Source organism: Echinops telfairi, unplaced genomic scaffold (genome assembly GCF_000313985.2).
Source record: "Echinops telfairi isolate 266 unplaced genomic scaffold, ASM31398v2 ScPeMD7_655;HRSCAF=1070, whole genome shotgun sequence".
Classification (NCBI taxonomy): Eukaryota; Metazoa; Chordata; class Mammalia; order Afrosoricida; family Tenrecidae; genus Echinops; species Echinops telfairi.
The window spans coordinates 30958686-30972827 of NW_022104553.1; the positions used below are offsets into that span (position 1 = coordinate 30958686).

The 14142-nt window shown below is 53.1% G+C and overlaps 1 protein-coding gene across 1 annotated transcript; it reads right to left on the bottom strand.

Moving 5' to 3' along the window:
• Window positions 1–3751: 3751 nt before the first annotated feature.
• Window positions 3752–11702, bottom strand: PSMC4 (proteasome 26S subunit, ATPase 4). The gene is made up of 11 exons (XM_004710324.3): window positions 11598–11702; window positions 11009–11107; window positions 10717–10903; window positions 8317–8463; window positions 8118–8227; window positions 7934–8027; window positions 4855–5022; window positions 4688–4764; window positions 4400–4568; window positions 4134–4189; window positions 3752–3958 (listed from the first exon to the last, which is right to left on the bottom strand). The coding sequence occupies exons 1-11, from the start codon at window positions 11631–11633 to the stop codon at window positions 3845–3847; spliced, it is 1257 nt and encodes a 418-aa protein (XP_004710381.1). The 5' UTR covers window positions 11634–11702; the 3' UTR covers window positions 3752–3844.
• Between the last annotated feature and the right edge of the window lie 2440 nt (window positions 11703–14142).

The window sequence follows — 14142 nt, forward strand, 5'->3', positions numbered from 1 at the left end:
ATCACAGTAGGGTCTAGAACCGATTAACCGCGATAAACGAGGGTTCACTGTACACCATTATTTGTCCCAGAAGGCAACGTTAACGTCAGCTATTTACCATCCACAGCACAGACCCAAAACCTACCCAGCTGCAACTGCACCAAAAAGGTGACAGGCTCACCCAAAGCCCCCCTAGGAGCCTACTTCTGGTGCAATAGAACCCTCACCAAAGTGCCTCAGTGCCTCCCACCACTCCCCTTGCCTCCCAGTCACTGCAGTCCCATAACTTACGATGTACGGACAGAGGCTGAATTCCAGTGCCTGTGGGAACTACACACTGATTCTAACCCTCGAATCGAGCGAGCAATATTCTTGCCAGTACTAGTAGGACTGTTTGCTTCCTCCTTAGCTGCAGCCGGCAGGTTGGGAGGAGCAATAGGGCAAACTATTATTCAAGCTCAGACCTTTAATGACAAAATACAATTTGCTATGGGTTCCACTTCTCTCTCCTCTCCCTCCAAAGGCAGTTAACACCCTTAGCACAAGTCACCCCACAGAATCGCCAAGCCCTTGACTTACTAACAGCAGTTAAGGGAGGAACACGCATGTCCTTAAATAAGAATGTTGTCACTATATTCATGAATCAGGTATAGTTGAACAAAACGTTACAAGTACCCCGCACCATGGCCGATGAAATAAAAAACGTCAGGGGAGTACCACCAGCATTTCCTCGTGGTTTCAGACTCCTGTCATGGTCTGGATCATACCCCGAGTCGGGCCCCTGATAATAATCGATAGGCTATTACTTTTAGCTCCCTGTGTGTTTAAATTTTTGCAGGAACAAATGAGAGATATCTCCAGCCTGACAGTCAACCAGCTCTTACTTCACCCCTACAGTCCACTGCCAACAGAACAGGGCCTGAACCTTCTGACTCTTAACCCCTCCTCTCGTCGCCCCATCTCAGCAGGAAGCACCATTACCACTAAGAGTCTGGAATGTTTGGGCCTGGTCTGGACCAGGCAGCCTCTCAGAAAGACAGATGACCTGCTGGACTGTGTAGCCCCTGCTTCCAGCATCCCAAGGAGCTTAGCTCCCCGGGCAGGGTCCACTCAGCCCCTTCCCCCAGCATTCCAGAAAGCAAGTCTGCAGAAAGCAAGATGATTTACTCACAGACCACCCCGACTCAAGTCCTGCAGCTGCAGCATTCAAAGCCTCCCTTCCCCTTATTGGCACGTACATGCTTGGCTTGAACCCTATATATACCCCACTGCCTAACTGCCGGATGCAGCTTCCTTGACCTGGCTCGCTGGGTCGTGGAATCGCCAGGGAGTTCTTTGCCTGCCTCAATGAAGCCTTTCTTTACTTCCCCTCCCTGACTGAATTCTATCTCCACTCTGTGTCTGTTTGCACCTCTCAGATGTCTGCCCTTGGAGTTCTGCTCATTTCTGGGCACGTCTTTGTTCTTGGTACCCAGTCTGCCTCCTCACTCATGCTTAGGGTATGTCGGTCACTTCAATCGTTTTCCTTCTTTACCTTTTCTCTGGTCTGGCCTTTCCAGAGTAAACCTGCAATTGTGCTCCACGCTAGAGAAGGGTGTAGGGGCTTCGATCATAGCGGCTGCATATTTCCTACATACAAGGTTCTACTCTACACACCTTCATATGTATGAACACGGATTTTTTAATATAGCCTGTCTAGCCTGCACCTTCAGTGGAACCCAGTATGGCTGATTCCTAACCCTTTCTAAAAGGGAATTGCTGTTTCTGAGATTCCTTCACTACTCGTATATAGGCCGGCTACATTAGTGAACAGGAATCTGTTTCTTAACTTCACACGTTTTGTGGCTGCCTTCTCATTTCTCCCCCTTGGTCTTTGAGGGGTATACCTTACTCGCCTATCTTATTCTCATTTTAGGGAGGTGGCAGGTGGGAGGAAAAGTTCACTTCTCTGGGGAACCAGAAGCCTCCTTTCTCTTTGTAGAAAATGTTTCCTTTCATCCACTCTCTCTCCTCATACTTTCTTCCGTCTTTCTTTAGAACATTCATGTTTGTTCAGGAGACATTAATTTTATGTCTACTGTGTGCAGACACTGTGGTAAAGGCTGGGGCTTGAACTATGTATGATCAAGGTGTAATCCCTGATGCTTCTAGAGCAGATTCCAGTCTAGTAAGAACAGGCTGTAGTGAGTGCCAGAAGCCATGTGGTACAAATGGCTCATGAGCTCAGCTGATGAATTGAAAAGTTAGTGCAGTGGTTCTCAACCTTCCTAATGCCGCGACTCTTTCAGACGGTTCATCAAAATTATTTTCGTTGCTACTTCCTAGCTGTAATTTTGCTACTGTTATCAATCGGGTGGCCCCTGTGAAAGGGTCATTTGACCTCCAAAGGGGTCGTGGCCCACAGGTTGCGAACTGCTGGGTTAGAGGCACTTCAGATGGGCTTGGTAATCTACTTCCCCCCAAGTCGGCCATCGCCCTCTATGGAGCAATCTTATCTGACTTTATCCGGCATGAGGTCACCACAAGGGAACTCGGTAACTGGTAACTACCAAGACAGTATGCACACAGTGCCAGGGGAACAGAGGAGAGCCTCCTCACTCTGGGGGTCAGAGAAGGCTGCCTGGAGGGAGATGTGTCCAAATGAGACCTCAAGGAGTGGGCATGAGTCCAGTAAGGAGGAACGGACAGTGTGCACATCGGGAAAAGCATGTGTAACGGCCTGGAAGTGAGCATGCACTTTCGGGGATGTGCAGGTAGATGAGACTGGCAGGGCCAAGACCTAGAAATAGGGCAAGAGGTGAGTGGGGCCAGATGACACGGCACCTCACAAGCCACACTGAACTGTGGATTAAGTGCACTAGACGGAGATGGCTGGTGCGTACCACAAGCTCAGTCAGACATGCTGGAAGAGCCCCACTGGCGCTGTGACGAAGCTGCAGCCAGGTGTCCAACTTTTTGCAAAAGATACACCGAAGGGAATGCCTTGGGTCATCAGCAAGTACTGAGAAGGTCCTTGATAGAAGCCAACATGTGACTCAGGAGGTACCTTTATGGGGGGAATTAGCTTTTAGCCAGAAATTTCAGCCACACACACACGCCTGAGATGACAAGCACACACTGGTGAACACAGCGCACTCTTAGCCAGAAATTTCAGCTACACACACACAAACACACGCCTGAGATGACAAGCACACACTGGTGAACACAGCACACTCTTAGCCAGAAATTTCAGCTACACACACACACACACATACACACACGCCTGAGATGACAAGCACACACTGGTGAACACAGCGCACTCTTAGCCAGAAATTTCAGCTACACACACACACACACACACACACACACACCTGAGATGACAAGCACACACTGGTGAACACTGCGCACTCCACAGCCAGCTCAGCACAATAGCACTGACACACAGCCAACTGCAGTCACAGACTCGCGGCACTGCACACGCTCTGGGAGACTCCCTGTCCCTGACATTCCTTCAGCCCGAGGAGGGTGAAATCATGGACACTTCAGTTGGTCTTCTGGTCCTAAGAAATTAGGGCAGGGGTGCACGGGGGCTTTCTTTTGTAGGCAAGGGCTTGTATTTGAGATTCGTCTTACAGCCCTTTCTCCAAATTTCTGAAGTCAATTGGCTCTGATTCATTGCCTCCCTCGCAAGCTCGGGCCGGTCTCTCAACTCACTCATGTCAGGAGATGAGGAGGAACACAGAGGGTCCGAGTCAAGGCCCAGGGTCTCCGAGGGAGTGACGCCTCTAAGAAGTGAAACGGGATTCGATCGAGTTTATTTACTGACTACACCTTGAACAGAGAAAACACAGGTCCCTGGGGAGATCAGGGGGAACACGGGGAGGGGTCACTTGTAAAACTCATGCTCCTGTTCGTCCTTCTTGATGACGGTCTTGTAGGCTTTCTCAAAGTCCTTGGCCAGAACGATGTAGCGGTTCTCTCGCACGGCCAACATTCCACTCTGTGGAGGAACGGAAGTTAAAGTCTAGTCCCTCCACTTCCTGTGATGCGGGAAGAAGACACATCCAGGGCCCAAGACTCCGAGGGGCCCATGAAGGAAAGGCAAGGCTGTGTCTGAGAGGTCGTGGAGAGGAGGGGCGCCCCCGCCAGGGAGCCGGCGAAAAACCACCACTCACCTCCTGACAGATGGAGTTGATATCGGCTCCAGAGATCTTATCTGGCCGGGCCACATCTGAAGTGGGTGAGTTAAGGAAACCGCCCCAGATGAAAGCCTGGAGCGGAAGTCAGCCAGGGCTGCCTGCGTCCCCACCCCCAGCCCCACCCCTACCCCCAATCACCCTTAGACCATGCTTGTTCCACCTACATGTGGTGGAGACAAAGCTCTCCAGGAAGCCAGATCTGAACCCTATTCTGCACGCTGGCCCCTTCCCTCACAGGATACAATCTTCCAGGTCAACCTCCTCCGACAGATTCATCTTGCTGGTGATGGTGGAGAAAATCAGTCGCTTCTGGCGGCGATCAGGGAGAGGAAATTCAATTTTCCGGTCCAGGCGTCCCGGCCGCAGCAAGGCGGGATCCAGGGTGTCTGCTCTGTTCGTTGCCATGATCACCTGGCAGTGGGGGAGGCTGACTCAGACAGACCTCCACTCCCACGGCACCCTCCTTCCCAGCGTGACACAGCCACCACCTCAAATTCCAGCCCCCTCCCTTCCTGCCATGAGCTCCGTACCTTGACGTTGACGTTCTGGTCGAATCCATCCATTTGATTTAGCAGTTCTAGCAGGATTCTCTGCACCTCCCTGTCAGCTGCAGAGAGTCCAACACAATCAGTCCGGGGCCCAGACTCTACTGAAAAAGCGGGCCCAAGACCCTCATCTCTGGGTGGGCATCACTCACCGCCCGTCTGGGCGTCGAATCTCTTGGTGGCGATGGCATCGATCTCGTCTATGAAGATGATGGCAGGCGCGTTCTCCTTGGCCAGGCGGAACACATCTCGGACCATGCGGGGGCCCTCTCCCAGGTACTTCTGCACAAACTCGGAGCCAACAACGCGGATAAACGCAGCTGGCGGCAGACGGCAAAGGGGGTTAGCCACAGCAATCACACCTCGTGCACAGCTCAGCCCAAATCATGAATCCTAGTCATACGTGTGTTGTGTTTTGACCCTACATTTAAAGATTGAGTACACTAAAAAAAATTAAAAATCTGGATTTCCTCTAGAAAAGTCAAGGAGAAAAGACACACGGCTCATAAAACAAAGGCACCAGTTAGTTCATCTCCCCGAGAGTTCCACGTTTCCAGGTGCTCTGTGGACCCCCTTGGGCTCTCATGACTGAGCCAGGGGCCACGGGCCAACTGGGACACGAGAGGACGCGGTCATGGGGTGAAAGACAAGTCTGTTCTGAGACTTCCTTTTTAACTTGTTTCTTAAAGTCTAACTGGGTTCTTCGTGACTTGATAGGGTTTTGTGCCGCACAGCGCACACCCCCAAACTACCCACTCCACGAGAAGGGAGATACAACACACCACACAGATCAAGCCTAGAAAACCCTACGGGGCAGTTCTCCTTTGTCTGACTGGGTCGCGCTGGATCACTAGAAGTCGGCATCAAGTCCGCGGCACCATCATAACAACGTACCTGCCCTCCAGGCCTCCCTGCTCCCTGCTCCCCAACCCTATGACTTCTGACTTCTGCTCGGGGTGCACTGCCTTGGTGCTGGCATGAGTTGGCATGTGCCCCTGTCCAGAACCCCAGTGCCTGGAAGGTCCTTATGGCGCCCTGGCCTCTTCAGACAAGTCAGCGGTTCTCCACCTTCCTCACACCGCGAGCCTTCCATACGGTTCCTCACGTGGTGGGGACCCCCAACCATAAAATTATTTTCGTCGCTACTTCATCATTGTCATTTTGCTGCTGTGATGAATCGGGCGACCCCTGTGAAAGGGTTGCTCGACCCCCAAAGGGGTCGCGACCCACAGGTGGAGAACCGCTGCTCTACGTGAAGGAGGGGCCCACTGGTTTGGTGTTGGGCTGCTAAGCTCAGAGCACGCAGTTCACACCCACCAACTGCTCTGCTGGAGGAAGAGGAGGCTGTCTGCTTCGGAGAAGATTCAGTCTCAGCAACCCCACGGAGCGGCCCTCTCCTGGCCTACAGATCCGCTAGAAAATGGATCAACCGTGGCAGTGGGTTCCTGTGTGTGGCTTTTCTTGACAGCACTGTGCTGCCTCATTGATTACATCTGGGTTCACCCCAAGCGCCCCAAAGGGCGTTTATTTGCCATCACCACTCAGTACCCCAAACAACACCGGACACAAAGCAGGCACTCAATGCACGCTTGTTAAATGTCTGTGAACTAAACCACTGCCCTCACATCGATTCTGCGCATCACGACTTTCCAGCATCGGGTAGAATCTCTCCGTTGAGTTTCCGAGACTGTACATCTTTACGCAAGCAGACAGTCTCAACGTTCTCCCCTGGGTGCCTCAAAACAAAGTTCTGACAATCTGCTTCTGAGACAGCAGAGCTTTGAGAGCCCCACAGAGCCCATTTCCACCCCACACGGGGCCACCAGGAGTCGGGCTTGCCTCGGTAATGCTTCACTGATTCCAGGTCAAAATGGAAGATTTGGGAGATAGCGATCAAATAAAACAGATTACTAAAATGAATTCCACTTGTGTCTGGAGGGGTGGGGCTGGATGAAAATGGCAGGCCTGATTCGTATTTCTGCCTTGCAGTACATTGCTACTGGACCTCACTGGTCCCAGGATAAGTTAGATCTCAAAGTGTAGTGTTAATCAAGCGATAAAACAAACACTCCCATCGAGCTGACTCTACATCACAGTGACTCTATAGGACCGAGGAGAACTGACCCCTGGTGTTTCCAAGACTTGATGGAGCCAGGTGGCCTCCTCTTTTCTCCTGTGGAGCAATTGCCGGGGGTTCAACCCACCTTGGGGTTAGTAGCTAAATAAACAGCCCACTACGCCACCAGGGCTCCTCACTCATAAAGCAGCAGCCCCCAGTACCTTCTACCCGCCCTGAAGCCGGAGCCAGTTCTGCCGCAGTTGTGTCTCAGCATCTGGAAAGAGTATGCCCTGGCACACAACAGGCGCTCAATGAACAGTTACTGAACGAACGAGTTCTACGAACTAGTCTCTCTTCCCAGCCTGCTCCTGGCATAGGGCCTGGTGTAGAGTCAGAGGTCAACAATCACCTCGCAAAGGGACAATGACCATGGCTAACCCTGGTCACCCACGGACTACACGCCCGGCCTGGCTCCAGAGGCTTCACACCAACTGAACCCTTTCCACAGCCCAGAACACACGATGCTTTCCCCTGCGTGGCAGAAGGAACTGCGCTCCAGAGGCTACAGGACTGAGCCCAAACCACGGAAGGACTTGGCGGGGAGCCAGGTGCTCAACTCTGGCAGGCTGGGCCAGAAAACACACCGCCTTCTGGTCGACCCTCCCGGGTTCACAGCGAGTATGGCCTTGAGACACACCGAGCCCCACGCTACCACTGAACTCACAGATGGCTCTCGGCCACCTTTGTCTGGAACCTACAACAAGGAATGCGTTTCTAAATAACCACCAGCCCAACGACGTGTGCGCATGGCATTCGTCTGCAAAATAACACTGTCTTAGGGTGGGCTTTGTACTTAGGGACTCTTTCTACGCAAGTTCTTTTTGCACGCTGGCTGCAAATCTAAACGCCCAGTTGCCACAGGGCCACAACCCCCCAGAGATGAAAAGACACAGCGTTACTTCATTCTTCCCCACAATTACCCTGCGACGTGAGCGCCTCTCATTCGAGGAGACGGCTGAGGCACAGGGAGGTGAAGCCCCCTGCTCACGGTTAGAGAACCAGTTAAGCGGTTTGAACCAAGACCCTCGGTTCTTGGGGTGCCACGACACTTCCTGGTGAGGAGGGAGCTGGGAGTGAGGGCACAGAGTCCCGGCCAGGCCTGTGAGATATACCTGTCGTGTGATGCGCCACAGCCTTTGCCAGCATGGTCTTCCCGCAGCCGGGTGGGCCGTACATGAGGACGCCGCGAGGAGGGTCGATGCCGATCTGCGAGGAAGAAGGGTGGGTTTGGGAGGGTCCTGCCACCCGTCCCAGAGCTGGGAGGACCTCTTGCTCCCCTCTCCCGCCAGGCCTCACCTGCTTGTACAGCTCAAAGTGGGTGAGAGGGAGCTCTACGGCTTCCCGCACCTCCTGTTTCTGGATGTCCATGCCCCCGATGTCAGCGTACATCACGTCTGGCTTCTGGTCTGGTGGGAGAAGAGCAGGGCCGGGGGTTCTAGGTCTAGCCCGCGGGGTCCTCCCCAGGCGCCTCCCCAGCCCCAGGCCCCCCGCTTACCTGAGGTGAGCATCATGATGCTGCTGTCGGCCTCGGGCGGCAGCACGTCCACCAGGGCATTACTGTGCTTGTGGAGGGCCACCGAGGCGTTGGGCTTGAGCAGCTCTCGGTCGATGGTGCTCAGGATGCGCACGTAGTAGTTGGAGCCTTTGGAAAGGGGACAGGCAAGGAGTAGGGAAATGAGGGGTCCCCTGCCCTCAGGGCCACTCCCTCCTCCCCCACCTCGTGGCCAACCTCAGGACGACCTTGACCGACTTCAGACCCGAGGCTCTCGTGGCTTCCAGACCTGTTTCCACTAGGCCACCTCTCAGAGCACCCCTACAGCCCTGACTCGAGCCCGGATGTCCAGCCACTTCGGGGAACACGTCTCCCTGGAGGTCCTCTGGGCACCTCTGTGCCCCAAAGTGATGATGGCATCATTCACCCCCACTGTGCTGTGTCCCCTGGATCTGTCTTAGGGAGGTGCTTCCAGCCCACAGCCAGAGCCCCCAGCCGCCTCCTCATCCACAGACTATTGTTCACAGGATTCCTGAAGGTTTCTCCAATCATTCTCACCCCCGCCCCACCGTCCCTTGATTCAGACTCATCCTCCCCCTGTCCAGGTCCCTGCACCAGACTCCTCCCAGGTCTTCCAGCCTCCAGTCGCACCTCCTCTAACCCACCAACCTCCATCTCACTCCTGACCTGAGTGTCCTACATTATCCTGCCTCCCTCAAAGCCTACTCTTTGCCCATGGTAGCACCTCAGAGGGAGCCCCACGGGGCCCCCAAGCCCCACAGGTCTGAGAGAGGAGCCTGGATACCTCTCTCCTCACTTCCCACCAGTCCCATTACAGACACACCTACACCTGCTTCCTCACAACCATCACAAGAGCATGGCTTCATCCAGAGGAGCAGAAGCCAGAAGGAAAAGACAGGGGGCGCCAGCCACAATCATCAACGTAGGAGCAGGGCCTGGACCTACACTGATAACCAGCCAAAAAAAAAAAGCCCAGACAGACTACCATCAGGATTCCATATCCACTCAAAGTGACCCTGTAGGACAGGGTCAATCTGTACCTCTTCACTGGAGTAGAAAGGCTCATCGTTGTCCCTCGGGAGCCACAGTGGTTTCAGTACGATACACTGAACCCTTACCAAGAGTCAGGCCCTAGGCCAAGTGCTTTATGCATACAATCTCATTTGATGATCTAGAAAACCCTACAAGAGCCCTACAGGAGGCGAGACCCAGGTCTTCTTACCTTGTGCCGCTCTAATAGGGATATCCTAGGGGCGTGCCTTTAACAAACAAACCTTTTCTGTGACACTCCCGGAGGCTGTAAGTCCAAATTCAGGGCGCCAACTCTAGGGAAGGCTCTGCCAGCTTTGGGGAGAGGCCCTAGTTTCCTGTCCACAGGTGTGGGCCCAGAAATCCTTGGAAATCTCCATGAGGCCTAATGCCCGTCTTGCCCCGCGTCTGGGCAGCACAGGGGCCCCCAGTCCAAAGGACATGCTCCAAGTCCAGCTCTTCCCTCTTGGTACCACTGAGCTCCTTCCTCTTTCCCTTTATCTCTTTAAGACAAAAGATGATGCAAGCCACACCCCACTGGGTCAGGGCTGCAATCTGAGTAAGGGTGGTGACTCCAGTGTGAGTAACACAGCCCACCCTAATCCTGCCTCACTTATTTAACAAAACCTAATCCTGCCTCACTAGCCACAGAGATTTGAGTTTACCACACACCAGAAAACGGAGGATAATTACAGCAAATGAAAAACAAGCACATACTTCTAGGAACTGGGGCTCAGCCTAGCTGACCCATTTTTTGGCGGGGGGGTGTCACAGTTTAAATGATGACACTAGTGAGAAGGCAAAATCCCACAACTAGTAAGTGACCTGATTTGAGAGCTCAGTGTCAACACTCTACCAACAGTGCCCATGTGATGGCATCCATTTAGAAGGGCATGCCTAGAATTGTGTTTAAAACAAAACCAGACCAGCCTAGAGCATACATCGGAGCGTGTCACACATCAAACCATGTACAAGCCCACTGCTGTGGAGCCAATTCCAATCACAGTGACCGTACAGGACAGAGAGAGAACTGCTCCGTAGGGTTTCTGAGGCTGAAGATCTTTGCAGGAGGAGACAGCCTCACCTGTTTCTCAAGGAGAGGCTGGTGGGCTCCAAGTTTGGTGAGCAGCCTTTTGCTTATTAGCCCACAGATTCTTTCCAGCCAGGCAGTCAGATGAAATACCCGCCGATGAAACTGTAGCTCTTTGGGCACATACACCACAAAATATACTTCTACTTTTAGGTCAGCCCTGTCGTGGTGGGTTTTAGAAGACTCAAGCTGATCTGCCCACACGACAGCAGAATAGTCGTGGACTCAACCGAAAGCGCGAATGAGCAGCCCACAATACACACCTGTGGTGGAGCCCACAATGGCTGTATTCTGATCCACAGCCTCCAGAAACTGTCCAATGACCAGGGGGATACTCTGGATCCGTTTCACTTCCTCCTGGGCATGGAGGAATTCCTTCTTCAGGTTCTTCTGCTCATCCTTGATGTATTCCTCCTGCACCTCTAAGAACTCCAGCTCTTGCTGCAGCTTCTGTGAGCAGAAGTGGGAGAGATGGGGCAGCCTGAGCCCTTGTCCAACCAGGAAATGGCGGGAGGTGGAGCAGGGCGGCTGGTCCCCGGGTGGGGTTGAACGCACCTTGTAGCGGCTGTACAAGTCCTCCAGGTCTTCAGGCTCGGGGCCAAGGAAGGACAGGCCAGTCTGCGGCCGGGATACTGACAGTGCTGGAATCTCATCCTAGAGCCAAGGATGCATTTCAGGTTAGAAGCAGGTGCCGCTCATGAGCTTTTCTAGAATTCCCGTCCCACTGCACCATCAGGTCACTCGGTGCAAACTGGCTGGTAACGACATTCAGCTCCTCCAGAGACCCCTGAAACCTACCAGCCCCTGATGCCACCCAGTCCCCAAGGAGCCCCTATATCAACTACACCCATAAGCATATGTTTTGCTACCAAAGGATACGCACAACATGCCCCGAATGTAACCCGTCCGACAACGAAAACGTAAAGGTTACATCAAGTCCTCGACAGACGACAATAACCCCTCAAAGGTTCGGATCACGTGACTCCCCCCCCCCCATACGCTGTTAATGTCACGGCGCCTTCCAACTTCACTCGTCCCCAAGTTCCCTCATGTCGCCGAACCCCAATTAACGCCCGGCTCCCGATGTCACCTTGCCCGCGGACTCGACCCCCTCCCACCCCCAAAGCCCAAGTCCCCAGCGGACCTGAGCCTTCTCCACCAAAATGCCGATCTCCTCCATAGTGACCAAGCCGGCCGCACGGCAACTCAGCCAGATCCAGTCACGGCTTCCGCTGACGAAACCGGAAGTCTCTTGCTTCGATGGATTCTGGGAAATGTAGTTCGGGACCTTCGGTGGGCAGGCTGGAGGGGAAAGGAACGCCCTCTCGCCCTTGGCTCCGCCCCTAAGAGAAGCGCTCGACGCCGGAGCGGATGCGCGTGCGCAGTAGCGTACGGCGCCACCCGTGCGCCCGGCCGCTAAGAAAGCATCAGCTTTCTAGCCAGTAGAGGGCGCTCTCCCGCCGCTCTTGTGCCCGCCCACTGCCAACGAGTCTGTTCCCAGCGCCGAGATGCTCGGAGGCCAGGTGGACTTCGCCAAGGAGCCTTGGTGGAATAATGGTTACCTGGGGGGCTGATTCCCAAAGGTCTGCACTTCGACACCATCAGCCGTTTCGCGGAAGAAAGATGGAGCTTTCGACTCCCGTGAAGGGTTACAGACTCGGACACCCCCCACGCCCACCCCCACCCCCACCCCCATCCCCATCAGTTCTATCCTGTCCTTCAGTGTCCCTGGACTGCATTGAACTTGGTTTGGGTTTGAGAGTTTTCCCAGTTTCCCAGGCTGTAAATCCTCACGGAAGCGGACTGCTGCATCTTCTTCTCCCTCGGAGCCTCTCAACTGCTGACCTTTCCTTGGGCAGCCCACTGTGCGGCCACTGTGGGGGATTGTTGGCTGCTTGGCAGGGAGACTGGTGACCAAGTGCTCCTTGCCCTCCTTTAATAGCAGGGCAGGGTATGCCGCCCGCCAGGTTCAATGAGGGTCCAGTTTCCCTTCCCAGAGGGTCTCATGGGATCTGTGCCAAGGATTGACCCCCACCCCACCCCCACCCCAGCAAGCGAGGCTGGGAGTGCCTGGGCTTACCTGGGAGTGACATTCAGTACCCAGGCTTCACCCTGGGCCTAGTAACCTCTAACCTGCGGTACACTTGGCAGCGAAGGACTTGTGTCAGGCCCTCCCGTAAGCCTTACTTGAGCCTTGTTTGGTGCTCTGGCCCAGCGGCCCATGCGGCCCAGGGAAACGCTGTCCGCCCTGCAGCCATCCTTACAATCATGGCTGTGTGAGCCCCTTGCTCCAGCCCTGGCATCAGTCCATCTGGTTGAGGGGCTTCCTCTTTTCACTGCCCTCCATCAAGCATTGTCCTTCTTCGAGAACTGATCTCTCCTAATAGCATGCCCCACGCATGCGAGACAAAGCCATTCTTGCTCCTAAGGAATGGTCCGACTGTACTTCCACGACCAACGAGGTCGTTCTTCCCACACTCCGAACAAACCCGCTGCGATTGAGTTCGTTCCAACTGACGGCGGCAGAACAGAGTCAGACTGTCACTCGTTAAGAGAGTAGAAAACCTGTCCGTGGGATGCTTGCTATTCTTGACCAGCACCTCAACAGGTATTATAGATGGAAACAGGCTCAGAGCTATGAAGCCACTTGCAGTAGCAGCCGGGCACCAGGGATGTCGCCAGGGTGATACAGTCTGAAAGGATGATAGCAAAGTGACTATCTAAAATTTTTGCTCAGTAGTTCAACAGAAATATATTTTATATGTATAAAAAAATCTCTGTAGTCACATATATGTGAACCACATATGTGTATAGATTTAAAAATATTTTATATACATAAAAAATCTCTGTAGTCACATATATATCACCCACATATAGGTATAGATTTTAAAATATTTTTATATATTAAAAAATCTCTACTAGCTATAGCAACAAAAATGTTTTTCATAAGCTCAGCTTATGTGCATCCATATCTGTAAGGCTAAAACTCTTGCTAGCTGACTTTTGGAACCTGCTAATTGGCTCCAGTGAGAGCTGTCATTATTACCCAGTTACAATGACCCTCAGGATCACGTGGTCTCGGCTGCGCCCTCGCCACGTTCCGCCCTTGTTTTCCCGGAGGTCGCCTGATTCATAACAGTAGCAACATGACCGTGATAAAGTAGCAATGAAAATGATTTTATGGTTGGGGGGTCGCCACCACATGAGGAACTGGATGAAGGGAAGGTGGAGAACCACTGTGCTAGAGAGTGGGACATAGAAATGTGACAGGTGCTAATGTAAGGAGTATTACATTGAAGAGATTTACAAGCACATTGATCGCATACTGTTTTGGGGGTTGTTATTTTTCATGACGGAGTTATTTATGCAAGCCATCTCCCGCCACAAGCAACGGAATGGGAGATCAATGTATTGATCATCATTTGATACAAGGAAAGGTGCGCTCAGGTCCCGGACATTTTCTGGTCCGCGTGCAGAATAATGGTCCCACCCTGTGCTGTGGCCCCAACCCTGGTCCATGTTCTCAACAGAGCCAGTTGGAAGCGGATTCACAGGAGGATTATGAAAGAGTAGGGCATCACAGGGAGCTACATATAACCTACTCTCTGGGGGACGGGCAGCAGAAGGGTGGGTGAAGGGAGACGCTGGACAGTGTAATATAAGATACAATAATAATTTATAAATTATTA

Excerpts from the sequence above, each read along its gene's own strand:
- PSMC4 (XM_004710324.3), bottom strand. The coding sequence starts at position 11,633 with ATGGAGGAGATCGGCATTTTGGTGGAGAAGGCTCAG. Across the intron at positions 8,464-10,716 it reads CATTGTGGGCTCCACCACAG|GCTCCAACTACTACGTGCGC; the intron begins GTGTGTATTGTG and ends CCCTTTCCAAAG. Across the intron at positions 4,765-4,854 it reads ATTCGACGCCCAGACGGGCG|CTGACAGGGAGGTGCAGAGA; the intron begins GTGAGTGATGCC and ends GACTCTCTGCAG.